Genomic DNA, 23,528 nt, shown 5'->3' on the forward strand with positions numbered 1-23,528 from the left:
AGGTAATCTTTATTTTGATTGAAAGGAAATGTTAGTCTTGAGGTTAGCCTGCTCTTGGGAGATTTGTTGGATACCCAGGGCTCGTTTCTGACAATGACAACATCCCTCCAAGAAAAGGGTGCCCAGATTTTGAGAACAGAACAAAGCATGGGTGCTTGGTATCAGCTGAGAGTGTGGGAGGCAGGAAATGGATCACTGGTGAAAGCAAAGCAAGCAGGCCAAAGGTGCAGTGGAGGGGAGGTAGGAAGAAGGTGGTGCTCCCAGTTGGAAGCTCAGGCCAGTCATAACCATGTCCCAGCACAGATCCAAACCTGAGGGACAGCTAGGAGCTGGATAAAGCCAGAATAATCCAAAGCCTCCAAGTTTCATCCTGAGCCAGTCAATAAGTCCAAGGCAACAAATTTACTTTTGTTGCCTTTACTTTGTCACTGGCTTTTTCTCAGTGAATTCTCCCAACCACACTTAGGTTAAGAGCAGTTCTAGGGAGTGGGTTTGGGGACAGGTGAGAGGGCCCATGCAGTGCTTGCAACATGACCCCAGCTCTGCAGTTTCTTCCCCCCTCTCCACCCAGGGCTTGGCTGAAAATGTCAAGAAATTATCTGCAGTGTGATCCTGGCTCTACTCAGTAAGTTATATTCATTTTGTTGATTAAAATGGGCTTAACTCCCTATATGTGAATTAAGTGTCTCAGCTCCCAAGATAGATGATGAAAATCTTTCCAAAACAGCCAGGGACACCAAATAGTTATTCAGCTCATGTGGCTGTAGACTGAGTCAAGGGCCATGAGTAGATGAATTTCTGGAACTATGAATTCAAGCTAATCCCTGTTTTGTGGTACAGCACTAGATGGCAGCATTGAACTTTTTGTAGTCTGTTTTCTTTTGAATCTCAAAGAGAAATCAAAATTATTATAAACACACATACAAAAAACCAAAAAACCCCACCAAAAAAAAACCCACCCAAAAACCCCCCCAAAAACTATTCAGTGTAAAAAAAGATGTCATATGATAAGGTCATTATTCTCCCATTAATTATTTCTTTACGAAAATGTTGCATGAGCTGAATAAATAACTTGTTTATCCAAAGAGAAACCTACTGCTCCGAGCTCAGCTCAGCTGTTCGCCAAGCAGCATTTTAAAAATAAGCATAAAAATTGTGACTAAGTCCTTTCAGAATAAAGACAAGCACCTCTGTCTTACACTGCATGCTTTGGCTGGGCACATCACTAACAATTCATGGAGCTGATGCTCCTGTGGGAAGACTTTGTATTTGCATTTGCTTTTTAAAATCAGGTCCAAGTTAAAAGTGAGTGTCCATTGCATTTTGAGGCCCGAGGTGAGGTAGCACTCTGGAGTACAGGAGCCCTAGGAGGCTGCACAGACATGGGCGGTGAGCACCAGGCCAAGCTACTGACTACACAGCCTGCATGTGCCTAAAACATACAGGCATAAACAACTGGAGGCACACACCTGCTATTACAGAGCTTGAAATAATAAAGCAGCATAAAAATTATATTGCATCTAGACTAAAAGGCCTATTATCTACACTGTTCTTATCTTAAAGTTCAATGCCTCTCTTGCTTATAAGGTTGTAATAACCTCTCTCAAGGAATGCCTGTCTTAATAACTTTGGGAAACTGTATTATTTGAGCCAAAAAATACAATTATGGGATTGGACAGAAGTACAATTTTTGCCTCAGTAGGGCATCAGACTTCTTGTGACACATACTGCTCAAGAAACTCTTCAATCTTAAAATCACAGTTATTTATAAACTTGAGTTTATCTCAGGTGGTAGCTTCCTTTCAGGTCCAAATTCAGTTGGTTTGGAACATCAATCCCAGCCATGATTTTTCCCATTCAACCCCAGAAAGGCTACTCTGAACACAAATTTACAGTCTTTATACAAGAACCAAGAGGGTAATGGATTTTTACAGATGATCTCTAGCAAAGCTGCACCAAAGAGGAAGCACAGAAAATTAGTGCTGGGAAGGAGTCCTAAAAAAGTGCTATTACTTGATGTAACTGTACAGAAGATAGGGAAGAGTCCAGATGCCCCAAATGATTAGTAACAGAACACAGACTTTTTCATTACTAATGTCAAAACATGTGGCAACTGTGTAGGCATTTTCAGTACAATTGCTAAAATAAAAAGGTCTCTGTTTCCAAACCTGTAATTGCCTTTGATGGCATCTTTCATGACAACAATTTCAAGGCTCTACCTGTGCTTTGATACTTCTGAGCCAGCAGTTAGCTCAGCCTAAGTCTATGTGAGGAGACAAGGCTCAGCAGGAGGAGCAAAGCTGTGGAGTCACTGAGAGCCTGCTGCCCTTGCCACCTGTGTTTGCAATTCCTATAGGATAGAGCTTCTTATACTTATTTGTTGCTATTTACATGGAACAAACAAAAAGGACATGTTACAATTACTTAAACTCCATAATGCATTATGACATTATAAATACCTAGTTATGCTTTTAGATTTATTCTGCAGAAATCCAGAGGGAGTTACCTGGTATAGGGAGGCAGAGGCAAAGTAACCCGGGTCCACTTGTTGAAAGTGTCTGAAATGAGAATCCTCTGGAGATGGTACTTGTTGCATTCCACATTAGTGGGAAGACAGTCTTTCAAAATTGGGTGCCAGGTCAGCCCAAGGTCCACTGAATATTCCAGTTCAATAGCTAAGGGTGGAGAGGTCGTTAGTTATTTAATTTAGAGACTTATATCCATAGGCCTATAATAATGTGCAAGCCCCAGACAGTATCACGAGTCTGAACTGACAAAATAACCACCCAGAACTTTTCAAACCCTTGTGTCAGAAGCACAAAGCTACCTCCCTTGATGGCAGTGCAGGAGGGTGTGTTACATGTTGCTGAGCAGGTATAGCTCAGGTGGGGTCTGCAGCACATCTCCACATCTAACACCTAACTCAAGGCACCACAGATGAAAAGAGAGAGCCAATATTAAGTTGCCAGGATTAAGTCAAGACAATTTCTTTAGCTGCAGCATGCAAAAAAATGGTGTGGCAGCACCATGACCACCGAACTTTGTTTTTTGGGCTTGAAGAGCGAGATTCAGCTGGATGTGATTGCTGTGTAAAGCAGAGCAACACTCCAATTCAAACTTTTGTCTCTGTCACAAGATGGCTTAGTCAGCCTTCCACCCTTCCTGCAGACCAGCTCATTTAATTATTCAGCAGAATTTTAATTTGAGTTTGTTAGTCAGTGAGCTTGTTTCCATTCAAACACAGTCTAGCCACATTAAACTAATGCATTCATTTCTCAGTGAAAATCAGCAATTTCATTGTTTTGATGTTTATGGCTTATAAGCTTTTATTACAAAAATTAAAGGTTAGTCAAGCTCACTAAATACTTCAAGTCAAACTTTCATGCAGCCATGAAAATGTAAATAATAATAGGTGCAGAGCTGGTACTTGAAGTAAATGTTCCAGCTGCCAGGTACTCTGGCTGAGCTGGCTGCATAAAACATGGAGCGTGGTTGCAGTGATAGGGGTGATAAATCTGTTATCTTTTGATTACTAACAGACTCATTTCTTCTACCCTCATGCACAGGGAATGACCCTTAATCACCCAATCAGTCCTACTTGATGTTTCAGCACAAAGGACAGTGCTATAGAAATGCAAGGACAAGTAGATACAAACAAGGGTGAGTTTTTAGTGTTAAATTTCCCTCACCAAAATAAATGCTTTTCTCATCATGACTGGAAGCATGATTAGGTAGTGTCCTGCCTAATTTAATATGAAGTTAAGATAAGGGTTGTAGACAAAAAAACAAACAAAGCCCCCCCAACAAAATAAGGATCTGTTTCTTTGCCAGTATATAGCTCAGTCACCAAAATGCATCTAAACTCAGCTGAGATGATCTCAGGATACTGCAGTATTCTTAATAACAAAAGTAAGAAAAATTTTGAAGCATGTAAGTAGCTTCAGATTAGCAAAATCAGAGAAGCTAAATCTGGGTCTTCATGTAAAATCTTTTTCCATTTTTATACAGAATTGTAGAGGAAAATTCAGCAACCCCCATTTACTAACACATATCACATGATGCACTGTATTGTATTCTTGTCCTCATTAAAAACATCTATACCTTGAAACCCTACTCTAAGAGGATGTGTAAAACAAGCATTAAAAAAAGCTTGTTTTTAAGAAAAACCTATTTCTCATGTGCCTTAAAATTCACATAATTTTTAATTTCCATGTGATATGTATTTGATGTGATGAGTACAGAACATGTTTTTATTCATTTATATATATATATATGTATATATGTGTATATACACATATAAAAGCTGTGGGCACTCAATAGACACCATATGAAAAGAGGAAGCTCGGTAATTAAAAATTGCATCATTATGTATACATAAACAGATGTATACACATGTGCATGGTATGTATGCACACATTTGTACATGGAAATATATAGGTCTATACATATTTCATATGGACAATACAAATTTTTGCAGTTGACGCTGCTTTAGCAAGTGTCAGACGTATGTTGGTAAAAACGATTTCTTAGATATATGGGTACAAGTGAGATCAGAACTGAGACTACACTGAAAATGCAAAATCACAAAGCAAGAAACATATGCTGGAACACCCAGCTGCTTACTATTACAGCACCACCCCAAGCAGTGGACATTATCTCCTAAATGGATTTTTTGAGTAAGGCAGCTGTTAGTCTTTTTCTGAGATTGATTGAACTGCAACTTAGTTGCTCACAGGGAATGATTTACTTCAGTTTATCTTAGGCTTCAGATGCCTGGAATTAAAAAGCTGATGTTACCATTTCTAACAGAAACATGCAGCTTTCTTTTGTTTCTCACTTCTTGTTACGATGAATAATGCAACCAGAAAATAAGTGAACTTTCCCTGCAGTGGAGGAAGAGGAATGGCAGGGATTACTAAGAAGCCATTACCATAACAGGAATCTGTGACAGAGCAGGAAGCTGCAAAATCTATTTGCAAGAAAGAGTCTTCATTGACCACGATGTCGGTGGTGACGACGTAGCGGGTGCTGGCTTTCTCGATGAACACCAGCGCGTCGCCCGCGGAGCCGCACACCGGCATCTTCGTCCCGCCGGGGTGCAGCAGCCACTTCCTGCTGTCCAGGGTGGTGAAATCATCCTCCAGTACTGTGTTGCCAGAGATGTTTCCTCCTATAAGAATCTGAAACATTAGGAAAGAAACTTTTCTTGAAAAGGAGAAATGTCTAGGAGTCTTCACAAGCATGCAAGTGACGTAGCAACCTGAGGGAGGAAGAGATGTACCAGACTATGCGTATTTATTCTGCTCATCCAAAATTGACAGCATCACTGAGTAGAAAATTTAGGCCTTGAGAAAGGAGAGTATCTCTTTCCTGTAAAGGAAAGAGACTGGCTTAGCTGTACAAATGTAAAATTCAGGGAGGTGAGCTCCAATCTCAGTGAAGTAAAACTGCTCACAAAAAAAGTGTTAGTAGAAACAAAATGATTGCACTTTCCCAGTGACTGTTCTGCTCTTCTGTTATCTGGTGCACTGCTATCAGATTGTGTCTGCTGATAGTAGTGGGGAAATAGCCTCTATTTTGTCACTGACTATAAAACATCATTGTTTTACTCTTCAACAGCAAGCAAGGTAGAATTATTTTTCATTTGTTGTTCTGAACAAATATAACTACATTCAATGAAGATATCAAAAAAAATGAGTGTTTTTAACTTCTAAACATAGGGATGGGAAGTAAAATTTTGTAACCACAACATTAAAATGGCTGGTTAGGTTTTTCCTAACAATCTGAACTTACTTCTTAAAAAAAAGTAATAAATATTAAAGCAAATTGTACTCGGACAACCCAATGACACTACTTAGAGCATAATAATTTTAGAGATAAATCATTTGGGATTTATACCAAATCATACAAAGTAATATATTAATCTTTATAGCAGAAAATCCCAAATATTAAACTTTATTTTCATAAAATTGATATTGATATTCACAAGATTAATATTTTTCTATAGGCTTTTTCTATTACATAATACCAAGCCAATTACATATTTGGATACATTTTAAATGAAGGTTTTTGAAGTTTGAAATCAGACTTGCGTTCTGTGTTGTAAGGCCTCCTGCAATGTGAACCTGAGGCCCTACACACATGTAAAATACTTTCCTAGAATTAAAATTCTAGGAAATTCGTGGGGCAATCAGTGCTCCATGAAAATGGTGCATTAAAATCATGAGTTCATCAAACAGCAATTGTGCTCTAAATATATTTCTACTAAGCATTTTTGCTTGCTCCAGTGAAACGATACATGCCAGAAAAAGGGAAACGTTAGGACTGAATCCAGTCTAAGACTGTGTTAAAAGAAGGAACACCCACAGGGATTGCTCACCTGGTCGATGACCCAGGGGCTGTAGAAATGCCCATTCTCGGAGGGCTGCCACCAGCGAAGCCGGGTGGAGCTGGAGCGAGCCTTCAGGGGAACCTCCAGGGCAATGTAGCGTCCCACGTTGCTGGAGTTGCTGAAGAGGAACTCCTGCAGAAGGCTCCACGTGAGGCCCCCGTTGAGCGAGTACTGCAGCAGCACAGGCTGGCTCCTGGGGTCAGGCACCCCCTTGCCACATCCCAGTCTCATGAAGAACTGCACAAATCTAACAGGAAAAATCTTGCCACTTACCAGAAAGATCTATTTTCAGACAACATCCTACACAGGGAACCAGAAAGCCTTGGAGTTTGTCTACTGACTAGCCCTGTGTTTTCTAGCTCTATTTAAGAGCCATCTTTAGGAGATCTTATGATTTCCTTTCCAAAGCTTCTAGAATATAACTAGACAGACAGGTGGTATGACAAAAATTCATTTTGCCTGTGTGGTAGTTTGCCAGGCATAAGAGGCTGAACAAAGCTGGTCATTTATGTTTTCAGCTTTTGTCTGCACAGCAGATGGTGTTGCAAGTATCAGAAACATAATCCTGGGTGAAATTTTTATCCCTGTATCCCATGAGTACAGATTTTAGTGGCAGAAAAGCAACTGTGCTCTAAGTAGATCACAATTTGCTACGAATTTGCTGAAATGCTTAAATTCAAAATAAGCATCCCAGTTTTCCATTGGCATTAACCAGAGAAAATCTGGACGGGAGAACAAAGCACATTTCACTTTCAGGGATCATTTTGTCCATTTTGTCAGCCTGGGAAATTTGTCTAAATTACAGCGTTTAAATGTGCTGGCTTCCCTGAAGCCAGCCCCAGCCACCCAGGGACAGCAGTGCTTTCATCCCCCAGTTAATTGGCTTCTCCAAAGCTGCACAATGGACTTGTATCAAACTGCGCAATCCCTCCCGTCAGCCGAGGCTCACAAATAGCTCCACTGTGCTCTTGGAGTGGGGGGAGCCATGCTGTAATGATATTTACTGACTGGACTTGCAGGGATATTACAAGTGTTAATTCATGTTTGCACAGCTTTTGCACAGCTTTGGAGTGTTTTATCTGTACTAATTATTATTGCCTTAGTGCTGCCTGGCTCACGGTTAAATAAAATGGCGCAAAAGAAGTTTTATATCAAAAATCTCATTCTGGTTTTTTCTGCAGGTAGATCTGCTGGGAGTGGAGGCTGCAGAGATGCTGGGCAGACAAAGCTCCAATAAAATGCCAGACTTACAAGTCAATTAATTCTAGTCCTCACTGCGACTCACAGTTTCTCTTGCTACTAGATAGAGCTGCTTTTGCTATAGATTATATCCACCTCCATGTCCCAGACATAACATATTGCTTGTGCTGTAAAGGAGCACTGGGTACCCTCATGGATCAACATATCAAATGTAATGGATTTGCTTCACTGCTGGCAAGTCTTTCTGCCTTCTCAGATTTACTCCAACATTGGCCACATAATTCAAAGGAAATAAACCCAGGTGACCTTGTCTCTGTGGCATCTGATTTCTTTGCATTGCTGTTCTTACATCTCAGATTTTACTAATGTAGTAATAACCCACCCAAATATAAGTAAAAATGTCTAACAGATTAAAAAATAATTTTAAATATCTCTCTTCTTATCCCAAAGATATTTTGCAAAGGCTCTGCATATATGGAAAAGCAAAATGTTTTTCCGCAAATCTACTAACACTCAAATGTGTGGATTTTCTTCTAGTAATTCAGAATTTAAAGGGATTTCATCAGCTGTGATACCTAAAATATTCTCTTCTTACTGATGTGGTGCAGTTTCAGCTACCACTATCACCATGATGGTGCTACACTGTCCCTGTGTTAAATTCTTTAAGGCACAGATGTGATGGCAGTGGATTGCAGAGTCCACTTGATTTCAATGCCCAGGTGCTGAGTGTTGCTTGCGGCACTGACAGACACAGCTGCTTGCCTGTGCTTTTCAGGGGATCTCCTCATAAAGAAAAGGGAAGTTTTAATGTGACATCTGAGTCTAGCACCCTTAAAAAAATAGTTGTTCTCATCACTCCTGGCATAAATTGAAACCTCTCCCCAAGTCCTGTGCAGAACTTGGCACATCTGTGTCACAGCAAGACCTGTTGTGCTTTGCAGGTGGCGGACAAAGTGTCTGCAAATGTAGAAAATCCCACTCTAATTACTTTAGGTGGCAAAGGAGCAGCTCCCAGAAATGCCACTGCAGTGTGCCTTGCTGTTCAGAAGAGAACATACAGTTATTGCTTGATCACTGTTATTTTTCATAACCATAAATACAAGAAATTGAGTGTTCAGCTATGTTTTCCCAAGACAGAAGTAATTTATCTCCATATAACACCTTGAGGTCAATATTTGCAAATCCAGCTACAGACCGTCATGGAAAAGAGATAAATAAATTAAGGTTCTTTGAACATGAGCAATAAGGAAAACATAATTTAGTTAAATTATTAGGTGACTTACAAGACTTTTAGTATCTTTTGTTAAACAATCTCTAATTTCAGAGTCATCTAGGAACCTGTGCTGAGTACTGGGGTTTGTTTTTATCAAACTCTGAATAAAGTTTGCTGTGAGGAATCTTACAAATTACAAGGGTGCTTAATATTACACATCAATGGGGTTTAGCTAAGTGCTGATCTAAAAACTACAGTGGTTAGATATTAGGCCTTTCTACTGACCACGAGTCTTTACAATTAAACCATTATTTAAATCTTCAATACCAATGCTGACAGGTAAAAAGCAGATAAAATGCCTGTTAAAATGTTTCCCACAGAACATAAGAAAGGAGTAGGGTGTTTATAAGAGATCAGTGAAAAAAAGTCTTGGAGAAAATGCAGTCTCCCCAAAGTAATAATACAAGAATATCAGCTAAAATACAGAACAAATAGAAAACAATGCCTATTTGTTAGCATGCTCACAATGGGATGGTGTTTAATTCATATTAGTGTAATTTTTTTTAATGTGGCTTGCTTAGCATGTCTCACTCATCACATGTCTCCTTGCAGGCTGTAAAGATACACCATAAACTGTAAATGCACTAAAATATTTGGTTTTCAATAGCTGGTAACAGCTTGATGGGAATTTCTCAGTGAATTATTGGAAACAAATGTGCACAATAAGAAAAAAAGCAAGCTTCAGAAATGAAAGAATTATGAGATGACAAATGTAAGAATTATACTTTCAGCAGATACTCCTGTTTCAGCAATGGCTCATAATACACCAGACTGTAAGAAAAGCAGAGCATTTCTCATGTTATGGATTTAGAAAACAGAAGCTTGCATGAACTACTGAAAGTGTTGCATCAGTTTCCAGACTTCTTATTTAAGGGAAAAAAAAGAGCAACATTTAAATGGTTAATTCAATTAAAGTTCAATTTCAATTGAATTTATCATGGTGGCAGTGGTGAAAATGGAACATTTGCTAGTGTGAGGACCACAGAATATGTCACCTTGCTTTTGCTAGAGAAATATCACATATGCATCATTCTTCAGTATAGCATTTCCTCAGTGAAATCCTGAAAGAACTTTTGAAAGGTGTTACCTGGCTTGTGACAAATCTAGGTCTCGAGTCATCAGCATACGTAAACCTTCCTCGTTAAAGAAAAGGTTGTTTCCTCCAGACATGATACCACATTTTCTTGATGGCTTTCCACCACTCACAAGGAGGAATCTATCCGACTCCAGCTGACCTGAATACACAGTGAATACATATTTATGATTTACTCTGAAGTGCTCCTGCTGCAAGAGTGCTACTTCCAGAGGAAGAGACATAAATTAAAAATCCCACGCTGACTGAGAAATATTCAGTGTTTCCAATGCCATGTATTCTAGAAAGCTGACACAAACCGAAGCAAAATAAACAAAATAAACCCAGAACTGTGAGATCTGGGACCTTTGTTTCCAGTTATTCACAAGGTTTTCCACCTTTCATCATGTATCTTAAGGTAACAACAACATACTTGGGTCTATAAAGAAACTTTGAGTTCGAAGTGGTAGCATGCAAGCAAGGGCTGGAAAAATTGAAAATGAACAGCTGTGAAGGGATGAGTTTGGTTCACAGGTGCTGCTTTATGAAAACATGCTCCTCTTGCGGTGCTTGCTAGTGGGGGAAGCCTCAGAGGGGTTTCAGAGTTGTGTGCAGGGATGCTGTGTGCGCCCAGGCATGCGTGAGGCTTGGAGCTCCCCTCTGCCTTCCCTCTCTTGGGGTCTGCTGTGGCTGCTGAGCACTGGCTCCCATTCCTGAGACACTTGGTCTGCTCTGAAACCATGATTGCTGTAGTAGAGGGGGTCAGATTTCCCTTGTAGTGAGAAATGACACGAACTTAAAGCCCTCTGCTGCCTGCCTCACTTGCAAATGCTCTGTCTGTGCTACCATCAAAACTACTATCAAAACATTATTTATTTCCAAGATTATTTTCTACATGTAGAGTTTCAGGAAGTTCTGTTTCAATGAAGATTTTGTAATCCAAAATTGACAACATTACTTAGTAGAGAATTTAGAGTATCTCTTTCCTGTAAAGGAGAGAGAGAATGAAGATTTTGTAATCCAAATTACATCGTCAGGCATTCACAAACCACACTTGCAAATGGCATCTGAACTACCTGGTTCATGGGAATACCCCCATGGCACAAATTCTAACCAGAAGCACGCAGGGGTGAGAAAGGCTTTGCCGTTTAACCCCTTGAACCCTGGGTTGCACTGAGATGGACAGGTAGCATTCAGATGCCCCCTCCCAAGAGAGATACCTTCAAAGTCATCCTTGAGGAAGTCAGCGTTCCTGGTGCTGATTTTGCAGGTGGGCCCCGAGTAGCCGGGGTCGCAGATGCACCGGGTGCCGTTGACGCAGCTGCCGTGCCCGTTGCACATCTCCTCACACTGGGGACCAATGTACACGTTGTCAATGGCCCAGGTCACAGGCTGGGACCCAGCAGGGTAAAACCCTTGGTACCACCTGAACCTCGCCAGCCTGAAAATGGCATAAAGTGTACTTATTTTAAATTATAGTTCCATCTTTTTTTGGTATTTCATACATATATTCACATATACATTCACATATATATTCACACATATATTTATATATATATAAATATATATTTCTATATGTATATATAACATTCTATTCACATATATAATATTCTTTCTGTCAGAACTGGCTTGATAAATAGGTTAATTCTAAAAACTGACTGCTAGATCTAATTCCTTCAGTACCTCATGCATCTTTATGTTGACGTTCAACCCAAGTACTGACAGGAATAAAAATAACACTATTCATTAGCTGTAATCTCAAAACTGAATGACAGGCATGATTTTCAAAATTTAAAATCCAGCTACTTTTAACTCCATAATTCATGGGGAAGATGAATGGCCGTGGTCTGGTGGATTCCCTTCTGCTTTGGTGCACAGTGTGTGGGTCAGACCCAGCCACTTTCACCCTCTCCTGGAGAGTGAGATTCTAATTCATGCTTCCACTGTGCCCCCAGGGAGACCACCTGTAGGAGTGGAGTGGGAGGATCTCACCCTCAATTACCCAGAAAGAAAACATGATCTGTCATGTCACCAGGTATTCAGCTTGCTTTCGGGCAGCTTAATCTTAAACGAGGCTGATATTGCAAGTTGTTAATTTAAACTATGTTCTCCTATGGGTGCTGTCTTGTCATTTTTAATTCATCTCCTAAGTGCTACTTGCATCAATGCTGCATATAAAAAGGAACCAATTGGGGAAGGAGGGAAAACAAATTGAGATGAGGAAAATACTTGAGAGACTAATTTTATTCCCAGTTGAGAAAACATTTTAAGGGAGGAAGGAAACCAGAAGATTGAGAAGGGAAAAGCACTTAATTGCCTTGCATGTTTAATGTGTCTTGTTAAAGACATCTAAATTCAGCAGGCAAATCAATTCCATAGGTAATTGTAGCTGACAAATTTTTTTCCTTGATTTGCTAAACAGAAATTTTTGTGAAGGGATTTAGGTAACAACCAATAATTGATGGGTCGGGACATTACTAAGTGTCACAAGAAAGATGCCCAAGAACCAGAATTCTGCTGGAAGTCAAAATCATTGACTTTAGTGTGCCCTAAGGGGAGGGACACAAGTGTGAGGCTGGAGGTGCTGTAAGCTCCTCTTGAGAGTAAACCTCTGCCCCACAGGCTGGATTTTTTTCCTGAGACAAGCCAGCTCCTCCTCTCAGGGGCCCTCCTGGTGAGGGTGAACCATGACTTGTGTCTGGAGCAGAGAGTGAACCACTGCTTATTTGGGGTTTCTTCTCTGGCTCAACAGGCCCTGGACCTTTCCTTCAGGACATAACTGGAATACTAATTATTACTGACAGCTGTCTGCTGAGAACATATATTCATTTCTAAAATTACCTATGTAGTGGAAATAACTTAAAATGTCTTCATCCTCAGTTAAAATATAACCACTCGGCACTTGGGGGACGGAAAGGCTGGGGGATTTTTTTAGAATTACACAATGAGAAAGGTTTGGATTTTTTTCTTGTTATTCCAGTAGATTCTGGTGGAGAAATCCCCCTTCAGCCCTCTGGCCCAGTGATTTAATGCACAGAATGTAAATTACTCTGCACTGCTGGGCTTGGCTGGCCATGCCAGCCATGGACTCCTGGCCTGGTGTGTTGGGGAAGGAATAGGAAGGAAGGAAGGTAGGAAAACAGGATAGAAGTACTCAGGAACAGGGGACTAAATCAAAATCCTGGAAGGTTTAAATGAGTTAGGAGTCTGCACAGTCAAAATTTTTATTTGGAGGGATGCATCGATGGTTGGCTAAAGGGCAAAATAATTCTTTTGCACAAAACCAGGAAGTACAAGTGAGCTGCTGAAAGAGATGGTTACCTATTGCATGCTTGAAATGTTAACTGTCATAAACCAGAAAACTCAGGTTTAAAATTTAAACATTTCCTTAAATTATTAAACAATCAGTCTTTCAAAATGTGATTCTTATTCCTTATATAGGTCTTTTCATACTTTCAGAGCACATATGGGGTCATTTATTTAGTGGAGGACCCATTGACTGCAGTAGTTTCATAAATACTCAGTCTCATAGGTGCACAGACTCATGAAGTCTCATAGTTGCATAGCTCATTTTCATTCATACGTGCTACAGTTTAATCATTAATGGTGTGAGCTTTTACATAAAGTGAGTTGATGCTGGATGACAGTTATTCCTGAAAAAGTAAACAGTAGTGTTTTTACTTTGAAAAGTTACAAAGTTACATATTACTGTGCCTGCTAGCACATATTGTTTTTCTATGCTGTGTTATCATCTAGCCTGATTGATTGAGACATTATTTAGATCAGACCATTTCTTCATGCTGAAGTGGAATCAAGCTTATACTAGCTCATATTTTACTGCATTTTTCTTATGAAGCTCAAATTTAATGCAAGAATATCATCAGTGAATTGAAATGGCTGATGCAGTTCTGCAAAGAACACTCAGAGCATGCTAAGAACAGTCAGTTTTGTGTTTAGTTCAACAAGCAACTCCCTTCTATTAAATTATCACTAATTAAATATATAGGTAATAGGAAGTTGCCTGTGATTATTCTACATCAGCATTAGGCACAAGATGATTTGGGAATCACCTGAACACTAGCTAACATTCAGGGCAAAAAGCTGAGAAAAATTGGTCATTTGTTCTGCTCTAGTGCTGCAGTTCTTACGCACCACCCTTGTGCTGGGTGAAAAACAAATAAAAGCAAAGCAGCGAGCAGCTGGGCAGGAGCAGGAGCTGGACACTTACCCACAGAGGTGCAGCTTTCCAAAGTGAATGACCTCCCTCCTCCAGCCCTGGGTGGTGCCTGCGTAGTAAGTGCTGCTGGGGTGATGCTCGGTGGAGCAGAGGGAGCTGAGGTGGCTGCTGCTGCTGTAGCACAGGGGCAGCAGCAGGTGCCAGGTGGCCCCCAGGTCCCGTGAGAACTCCAGCTTCACTGGGTCAGCAGAGGAGCTGTCAGTGGTGCAGCCAACATTGATCTGGGGGCCAAACACAGAAGGTGACACAGGGCAGACTGGGACTCCCAGTCATTCTTCAGCCTCCCCCGCTGGGTATGGTGTTTGTTTAGTTCAGGAAAAGGGTGATTTGGGAACCCACTTAACAACAGGGATGATGCGTTCAGGACATGCACATGGACAGGAACTCTTGCACATTACTGTCCTGTCCACGAGTATATCTCACCATGGGTTATGATAAAATGAATGTGATAAGAATTCCCCAATAACTTCTACCTAGAGAAAACCAAAGTCAGAAAGGATAGCTGCTAACATTGCTGGAGTAAATGCAGCAGCTCTTGCAGTCCTCTGGCAGGTGCTGAAATAATCACAGCATCAAGAAAATGTGCAGTATTAAATGAAGAAATAGTAAAACAAAAAGTGAAGCATTAACTTTTTGTTAATGCTGAGCTGTTAATTGCTGAGCTACACTATGATCCTCTTTTATGTTACATTAAAAAAAAAAAAAACCCAAAGCTTATCACCTCAATATATTCAGCTTTCATGGTCACTACCTATTTGTTCATGTATAATGGCAAAGCCCTAGAGCATCATAGCTGGACTGCATTTAGATGCAAGGTCTTAGTTTGGCAGTGTCAGACCTCTCAGGGTGTGCTCCCAAGATTCCTCATATAAAGAACAGTAGAAAAGGCAGAACATGAAAACCAATTCTACTACTGAAAAAACACAGACTGTTTAATACAGAATCTGAGAAAGTGCAAGTTAGTTTGCTTTCCTGTTACACTGATATTTAGATCTTCTTATAATTTCAGATTGCTTTTGTAAAAGAAGACAAATTAGTTCTTTACAGAATGACTGTCATATAAAATAAGATGTACTGATTACAAAGCCTGCATTAAAACTATGTAACATTTTAATATTTTTATATATCTTTTTAGCAAAAAAAAAGTGTCTTTGTAGCATTCTATTCTGTTAAGAAAATCTATTTGTTTCTAAAACACAGTAATGCTTAGAACTGTGCATGAATGTTGAAAGTGTATCCTACATTGAATTTCCTTCATCACTCTTCAGTGCACATGAGTCCCATCAACCTACATTTGACTAGAAGGGTTGTCTACTCATCTGGAAGCTTAGAGAGATGCTTGACCCAATATAGGTTTTGACTCTTGAGACAGAGAGAAACTACTGCATTATGCATAACTCCTTCATTTACACTAATGTTCTCAAAAACGTGAGCTGAAAATGATGTTCTTACCACATATGGAAGTAAACATGTAGATTTTATGAGTTAATGCTATCAAGGCTTATGAATATCTTAAAGTCACCTCAAACATTTTTGTTCTACAGGCTCTAATCTATATTTTAAAAGAGGAAATGGTTTGCCTTCAATAATTTATGAATTAGTTGCATGACAGATTGAAGAGTGCGTGAGTACACAGCTAAACCTAATTTTCTTGGAAAACCCTTAGTATCATTTCAGTAATTTTTATAAACTCCTATCATTTGCTGATTATTATGTAGCTCATATTAATGCAACAACATGCCACATAGTTGTTAAAAGCAGCCTGGTAACTGTGACATGGCAATTTATGTGCCAGATTATTTTCCAGTTTCTTAATGACAATATAATGACCTCTCTAAACTAAGAAATACTAACTGGTTACTCCCATCAATAGCTGCCCCAGGCAATGCACAGTTTAGATAAGTCAGAAATACAGTTTAGTTTAGACTCTTGTGTTGTCACTGGGGTACCTGTTTCCACTGAGAGAATGAAGCACAAAAATATGCTCCTTATTAATGAACTTTCTTTAAAAAAGAAAATAGGATGACTTCAGGCCACAATAGCCAAAAACCAGCTTCATCTAGACCAGCTATGATGTGGGCAGAAGAAAAAGGAAAGCAGAAGCTTGTCTTTGAGAAAGTACAATAGTGCAGTTAAGCCAGCAAGGCAGGAAAAATTATTTTTTACTATCACAGATGAAGTTGTAGCTCTGCACTGGTGAGCTTGTGGAAGTGCTGCACTCTTACCTGGAGCAGGCTGTGAAGTGGCAATTTGGACTCTCACCATATTTTGCTCATTCTCTTGCCTGCAGTTGTGACTCTCCAATGCATAGCACATGGACTTGAATGCTATCAGTGCAAGTATATAGGCATGGACAAAGTAGTAATTTAGGCAAGAAAGTAGAAGACTTTGAGGCAGAAATTTCCCTTATCTGTGCATTAAAAGCATTGTGATACATACACATGAGGGAGGGTAACGTCAAATCAATTAGAGGGGAAATTGGACAGGTTTCTCTATTTGGCAATCAGAAGAGCTGGGCAAATTCACCAGGGCAGAATATAGAAGAACATGAAGCAAAAGGCAAAATAACTTTCTGAGGACAAGTACCTCAAATTGGATGATAGTATTTTCATTGACACTCAGGTCCCTTGTGGTAATGGAGTGCTCTCCAACTTCATTTGAAACAAACACCATAGCTGAATCTTCTTCCCTGAAAATCAAGGAGAGGAGAGCTTTAGACTCACTTTACAAAGTCACTTCTCTCTATTGTATTGCTGAGGGAATCTTACGGAGCTCTTTTAGATGAATAGGGGCAATAAAGCCCAATGTTTCCACCAGGATAGAAAAACCAGTTGTCCTCTTTAGGGCCAAAGTCAAAGGTATCCAAAAGGATAATGGGATTCTTCAGGTTATTTCCATCAATAATGAAGTCATCAATAATCCAGATTTCTTCTTTTTTGCCTACAAAGAGAATGGAAATATTCCTATTAAGACCTAATACTAATATTATTAGAGAGCAGGACAGCAGCCAGTATTTATGGATTATGTGAAGAGGAGGGTGCTAAAAGTGTGGGATCACTATTTTCACTTTCCATGAAAATAGTTTCCATACTGCTTTCCAGCTTGAACTCATGGAATTAACATGTATTCCCTAAAATTTATAGAAGGCACAGCAAAACAAAGAGTGAAAAGCAATGGGTGTTGAACAATTATCTTCTATTTAAATCATATTTACTTTGAAATTCTGTCATTGTCTTCTTCAATTAAGAAACATCTAAATGAGTAGTTGCTACACAGTCAAAGCAGGCTGAAAGTGCAATTTCATTCTACATCCTTGCACTCAGCAGCTTGTGTATGCCTGGGAAGAGTTCTTCCATAGGGAAGGAAACTCTGAAACTCTTCTCTCCAATGGATTATGTATTCATATATGTCAGAAAATTGGTATTCTCAAACTGAAGAGGAAGGATTAAATTGACAGATCTTTTGTGTAGCATTTTTTCATTTATCTAAAAGTGTTTGAGTTCATCAGAGAAAAGTTTAGATAATTGTTTTAGGCAGGGCACATCAGAAGAACGAGCTGAAACGGGATTGTCAGGACCAGATTTGAATTTGGGTTTTTTCATTAGGGGTGTGCTAGGAATTTGCCTACACGGAATAAACTGTTGCTGAATCAACATGTCTAAATGATTGCTGGAATTCTTTAGAGCTGTTAAATGTCAGTTTCTGCTTGGAACTGTGCTCAGAGTAACTGCAAGCAGAGAAGAGCTTCCTTCAGCTGGCACATCTCCTGTAATCAGGAGGAAGGAGCTGTGTTCCTCTTGTGGTTTTCCAGTCCTTTACAATTTAATCAAAAGATTAACTGCTCACTACATACTCTTTCTAAATGGGTTTTTAATGCCTAGTTAATTCTGAGAAAGGTAGGCCCAGTTCCCATTTACACTTGGGACACTTTTGTATAATTGGAGCATCCTAATGGGGCCTCAGTGTGAGTGAGAATCATGCCCATTAAAAATAATGAGAAGAACCCGAGTGAAGTTAACTTTATTGGTGTTTCTTGATCTCCCACTCCCTCCAGGGCCAAAGCTGATGCTTTTCTGCACACAGTCCAGGGATATCAGGTGAAGGTACTTCACTTTAAAGCATTCAACTGCTTTTTAAGAACAGCAAACATAACCCTGCAGTAATTCTAATTGCAGGAGTTCAAACACAAAACCCTCATGAATTAAGAGTCTCTCTAATTGTTCAGTTCAAGAAAATGCACTCTCTTAGAGATGCTGAGCAGTGCCAGCAGGGACCTGGCCTCCCAGGGTGTGTCTTTTGCTCACCATTGTTGTAGGGCTGCCAGAGCCTGAAGCGCGTTGCGTTGCTCTGGGCTGCGTAGGGCAGAGGGACGTTGATGAAGAGCACATCTGTAGTCTGGGTGAAGTAAAACTCATCTATCAGGTGCCAGGTGATGCCACCATTGACAGAATATTGCAGCAGGATGGAATGAGACCTCTCAGGGGTGCCTGGAGCAGAAAGGACATGGATTTATGTTCATTGAAATCCAGTAAGTTCAAGGAAGTATAAATGAAATTATGTTGCTCTGACACCCACTACAAAGTATGGGCTTCCTTTAACAACAGCTTAAGCTATTGAGATGCTATATACACATTGTACACATATGACTTTCTGTGCTTTCTCTTGCTTGTTTGTCTGCAAAATGCAAATGAAATAGGGCCTAAATTTACACTACTGTTCATGATACATACAATTATACTTACATAAGAAGCTATCTCAGCATTACATTTTTTGAGATTAGAACATACCAGCTCCTCCTACTACAAACATATTCCAGTAATACAGTATTTATTTGCTTGCTTTGTCCAGCTACAAGACATTATCATCACCATCTGTAGCATCCAGGATAAAGACTCAGTCCCTATTCTCATAAATTTATGAGCCTATGGCTCTCACTGCAGACACTGGGATCAGGATATTCATGCCCAGAAATAACATGATTGATGGAGAGCACTGAGGATATTTATTAGCATATTTTAACAACAACAAAGCAATATTCTGTGCTTTAAACTGGGCCTAAAAGTCAGCAGAACTGACAGTAAAATTTGCATTTTCTAACTACCAGCTCCTCCTATTTTTTTTTACTTAGAGCTTTAAAGAGTAAAAAACAAAAGCTCATTACATCCCTAGTTATTAACACATGCTAATTAGAGCCCAGCACTCATTTTTGATGCTGGTTGCCGTACAAAGCTCAGCCCCCAGCCTGTACTTGTCCTATGCCTAACTTGCTGTCCACGAATACCAGTGTCCAAGGGATGGCATCTCTGAACTGAGGTCTCACTCAGACAAACTTACACTCTCTGCTCCCTTCTTGATGTGGCACAGTGATGGCATGTCCCCAAAAACTCAGTCAGGAACCAGCAGAAGGAAAGGACTAAGGGACAGCTTCTTCATCCCTGACTCACTGTGTGTTACTGTGCAAGCTTTTCCCATGTTTCTCATGTTAAATGAACCACGTTTGCTGAAACCAAGTGCCTGGTGCAGATGCTCCTGCTCCCCTCTGCTCCATTGCTAAGTATTCAACTGCTGTGGAGCAGAGCAGGGAGGTGCTGTTTGCAGCCAGGAGCTGATTTCAGCTTATCTGTGGCAATTAACAGTAAACAACACACTGCTTTTAACACTCACAGCTGAGAGATATGCCCAGCTATATCAACTTGTATTCAACATGAGGGAGCTTGTTGGGACTAAGTCCTGGATCCAGCAGTAGGGCTAACAAGTAATACAGATTCAATAAGGAGCAATTTCTCCTGGGCTTTCATGGTCTTACTCCTTGTGGGTCAAGTGTCAAAATCCAGGCTTGAACCTTTGGCTACTCCTGCCTTCAGAGCAATATTTTTACTCACTTCATTTTTAAATATTTTTTTCAAGGATCATATGAAGAAATATTACCAGGGCATAATTTTGTAAAAGAAGTCTTCACAAAGACTTTGCTTATAAACATGAAATATTTGGCATGTTATCATTTTGGGGGATGTTATGTTTTTGATAAAGTGCTAAGCCCAGTAATGAATAGCCCAATATATATTATTAAATGCCCATTAAAGAAAATCAATAATAATTCACAAAGAGCTATATTTTCACTCATCCATACACAGATTTGGCTAATACACTTATTTAGGAAGAAAGAGAGGGTTCCAAACTATTTTCAAGCTGTTGGTAAGTGTTGAGTCAGTTACAGTCCAGTCCCAGAGCACTGAGCTTACCACAGAAACTATGGACATCTTCCTTACACCAGAGTGAGAGGAGTTTTTCAGCATTCAGAGTTCAGCCTGGAAGTGTCAATTCTATCAGCAAATTTGGGGAAAAGTTCTGAAATTGCATGGGAGTGGCTCAAACCTTCAAGCAGTTTAGTGGTTCTCCATCATGTCACTCCAGACTTGGATATAATTATTTTTTAAAGCCAAGGATGACAGGGCCTTGGAGCAGGGTAAGACTGAATAATTGGCTTAAAAGTCCTTGTACTGGAGGAACTGTCACTAGTTATTTACAACAATGTGTAAAACTTCTCTTGCAAAGTCTGACTATTCTTCATATCAATTAAACAGAATTATGGAGTTTCAGTTATCTCTAAGCTACCTGCTAGGCAGTCAGATGGTAAGAGATTTTAATGCAGTGTACTGAAGCTAGAAAAGGAAAACCACTGTAGTTTACTCTTTGTCCCTTAAGTAATTTACTGTAGGCACAATTTTATTACATAAAAAAATTGGACAAATAATTTTTTCCCATTATAATGGAAAATCTCTATAAAACCTTGAGCTCCTTTGTTTCTTTTCTGCCTAAGACTTTACTAGCTGTGCTATTTTTGGTGATACTACAGTTCACTTTTTCCTTAGGAACTGCACAGAGAGCCATGTAGGCTGGGAGCAAGGTAGGGGTGATGCAGAATTTCAAACAAGCTCCCATATAGTCAGTCTACCATAAACTGTTGATCCCTACCATACACTGAAGTGGAAAATATCAATCTGTATTCTTTTCTGTGTTGCTACTATGTACTAACAAAGCTAGAGAAGTGATAGTAAATCAATGAGGATCTTACCTTTGGCAATAAATTTGAATGAAAACTGGATGTACACTGTATTAGTGCAGTCTAGATCTCTTGACACAAGCATTCTCAGTCCTTCCTGCAAATGCAGAATATGCAATGTAAGTTCTCATTACTGAGTGTGTTCTGCATCTTATTGTGCTTGGCTGTTGTCTGCTTCTGCTTGCTGGTGGCAGCAAGAGGGGAAGTTCTCTGTTCCACCCCTTTTCCCAGGCAGAAAATGGGGACAGTGACAGCCTTGGCAAACTGAGCCAAGGTCTGACAGAGGCACAACTACATGGGCAGGTACAGGCACAGTTACAGCTCATCCAGTTCGTGCTCTGAACCCCTGGGGTGTGATTGGATCTGCCAGCACTGACTCTGACATTGAGTCCAAGCGACTGCACTCATTTGTTGTGCAAACTGTACAGTTGCCAGGCACCCTAATTTCCAGGCAGGGACAGTCCTCTCTTAGAGTTATTTTCTACATCTCAAAACATATTTTGTACAAATATCCTCTTCTGGGGCAACCTGTAAGGAAAGGGAGCACACAGGAAACCTCAGAGGGACCCTGAGACCCTGTCCAGCTCGACTGATGAGCTCACTGCTGTGTGGATCCTGGGGGCAGAGCCAGTCCCTGTTCTGCAGAGATCTGGCAAAAACCAACTCTCAGAGCTTCCCTCTTTCTCAAACCCATTCCCCCAGGGGAACAATCTAAAGGAACAAGCAATGCAAATTTTAGAAAACTCACATTTTGTGATTTGGGATTTAAATAATCTAAAGAGGTTGAACTGGAGTCAAGCTTTTGCAAATAAATACTTCAAAGAATTAATTTGTACATTATTTAACTTTTTTTTGGGGGGGGCACGTGAGTTCACAATGTCAAATGAAGACTTGTGTGAGCTGATAATTTGTGTGCTTGTGAACAAAATCTATTATTCATTTTGTTAAGAACAGAAAAATTCAGAAAATATATGTCCTGGCCTTTTGAAACCTGCAGTCAACAAAAATAAGTCTTTAAAGAACTAGAAGACATCAAAATCGTAAAATTGAGTAAAATACAGGCAAACTACATAAACATTGATGACACAGACTACACACACTAATTTGTATTATTCAAAATACTAAAGAGCCAATCAGGAAACTTGAAGACAATTGTATTGTGTGCCATATTTCCAAATAGGTCACCTCAAGAACCTCAGTGTAGAATTTCATTCTTTTCCTCTGGTGGTCAATGAAGAGTTTATACCACAAACAAAATAATAAACAACCAAGAGATGAAACCCATTTGTTCATAAAAAAACAACTGTGGAAAACATGGCACATGTTTAGGGTAGGAAAAGACAAGCAAAATCAAAATGTTAAATTCTAGCCAAAAGACTTCAAAATCAACACATGGGGCTAACAAGAGAAAATTTACTTTCTGTTTTTGACTCTACTGGTTTTCATAAATTTTTTAAAAAATGTGAGTAATCTCTGACCCCTTTAAAAATGAGAGCTGTCCCAGACTTGATGGTGTCACCGTTCAGGTTTCCCCTCTCAGCACCGTAGACTTCAGGCCAAAGGTCTGGATGCAAGTTACCATTGAAATCATCCTTCAGGACAGATGGCAGAGGAAGGACAGGGACACAGTAAGGACCTCCAAACCCTCTGTCACACCTAGCAACACATTGGGAAGAAAAGGTATTATCCATCTGGCCTGGATAAAACACATCCTCTCTATGAAGCAGCTTCAGCAGTTTCCTACTCACATGCAATGGGCTGAGTCACAGATGCCGTGCCCTGAGCACATCCAGGGGCATCCTGTAGCCAGGACCACATTATCAATGGCCCAAGAATCTACTCCAGAGGCATAGTTGTACTGAATCCATCTGAATCGTGTTCTGGGAGAGCTGTTAAAAACAAAGGAAATCTATTTCAGGATTCAAAATTCTGATCCACAAAGATCCACTAAAGAAAATCCCACAGACTTCTGAAGAAAAGCAGAATAATAAGCATGGCCCACTTATTTTGAAAAGATTCATATTCTAGTGGAAACTGGAAGTTTAAATTTCTCAGGTTAGTCTTTCAGGCAAAATTCCAGCATATTCTAAAGAAAGGTGCCCAAAGTGATGATCAAGAAAGAACATTGCTGAGACACTTGCTGATCAATAAGTGGTTGAGCAGAAATTAGCAGTTCCATTAGCATTTGACAGCTCCACGTGTTGCTAGCAGAATGGAAACAGTAAAATTGCATCAGTAAGGTAAGAAGTTATGGAAGTTCATTTATACAAAGTGTTGTGTAAAGAGAAAAAC

General features: G+C 39.8%; 1 protein-coding gene across 2 annotated transcripts in view; it reads right to left on the reverse strand.

Annotated features, from left to right (window-relative positions):
* RELN (reelin) overlaps positions 1-23,528 on the reverse strand; it is a 284,897-nt gene that overhangs the window by 29,689 nt on the left and 231,680 nt on the right. For both annotated transcript variants that reach the window (XM_059471986.1, XM_059471987.1), the window contains exons 35-46: positions 22,985-23,125; positions 22,715-22,892; positions 21,249-21,333; positions 18,478-18,660; positions 16,942-17,113; positions 16,760-16,862; positions 14,165-14,394; positions 11,157-11,377; positions 9,952-10,099; positions 6,380-6,638; positions 4,931-5,180; positions 2,507-2,675 (exon numbers count right to left, since the gene is read on the reverse strand). In XM_059471986.1, coding sequence (XP_059327969.1) covers positions 2,507-2,675; positions 4,931-5,180; positions 6,380-6,638; positions 9,952-10,099; positions 11,157-11,377; positions 14,165-14,394; positions 16,760-16,862; positions 16,942-17,113; positions 18,478-18,660; positions 21,249-21,333; positions 22,715-22,892; positions 22,985-23,125 — 2,139 coding nt within the window. The remainder of the gene's footprint in view (positions 1-2,506; positions 2,676-4,930; positions 5,181-6,379; positions 6,639-9,951; positions 10,100-11,156; positions 11,378-14,164; positions 14,395-16,759; positions 16,863-16,941; positions 17,114-18,477; positions 18,661-21,248; positions 21,334-22,714; positions 22,893-22,984; positions 23,126-23,528) is intronic.

The sequence above is a fragment of the Ammospiza nelsoni genome, chromosome 5 (assembly GCF_027579445.1).
Source record: "Ammospiza nelsoni isolate bAmmNel1 chromosome 5, bAmmNel1.pri, whole genome shotgun sequence".
Lineage (NCBI taxonomy): Eukaryota > Metazoa > Chordata > Aves > Passeriformes > Passerellidae > Ammospiza > Ammospiza nelsoni.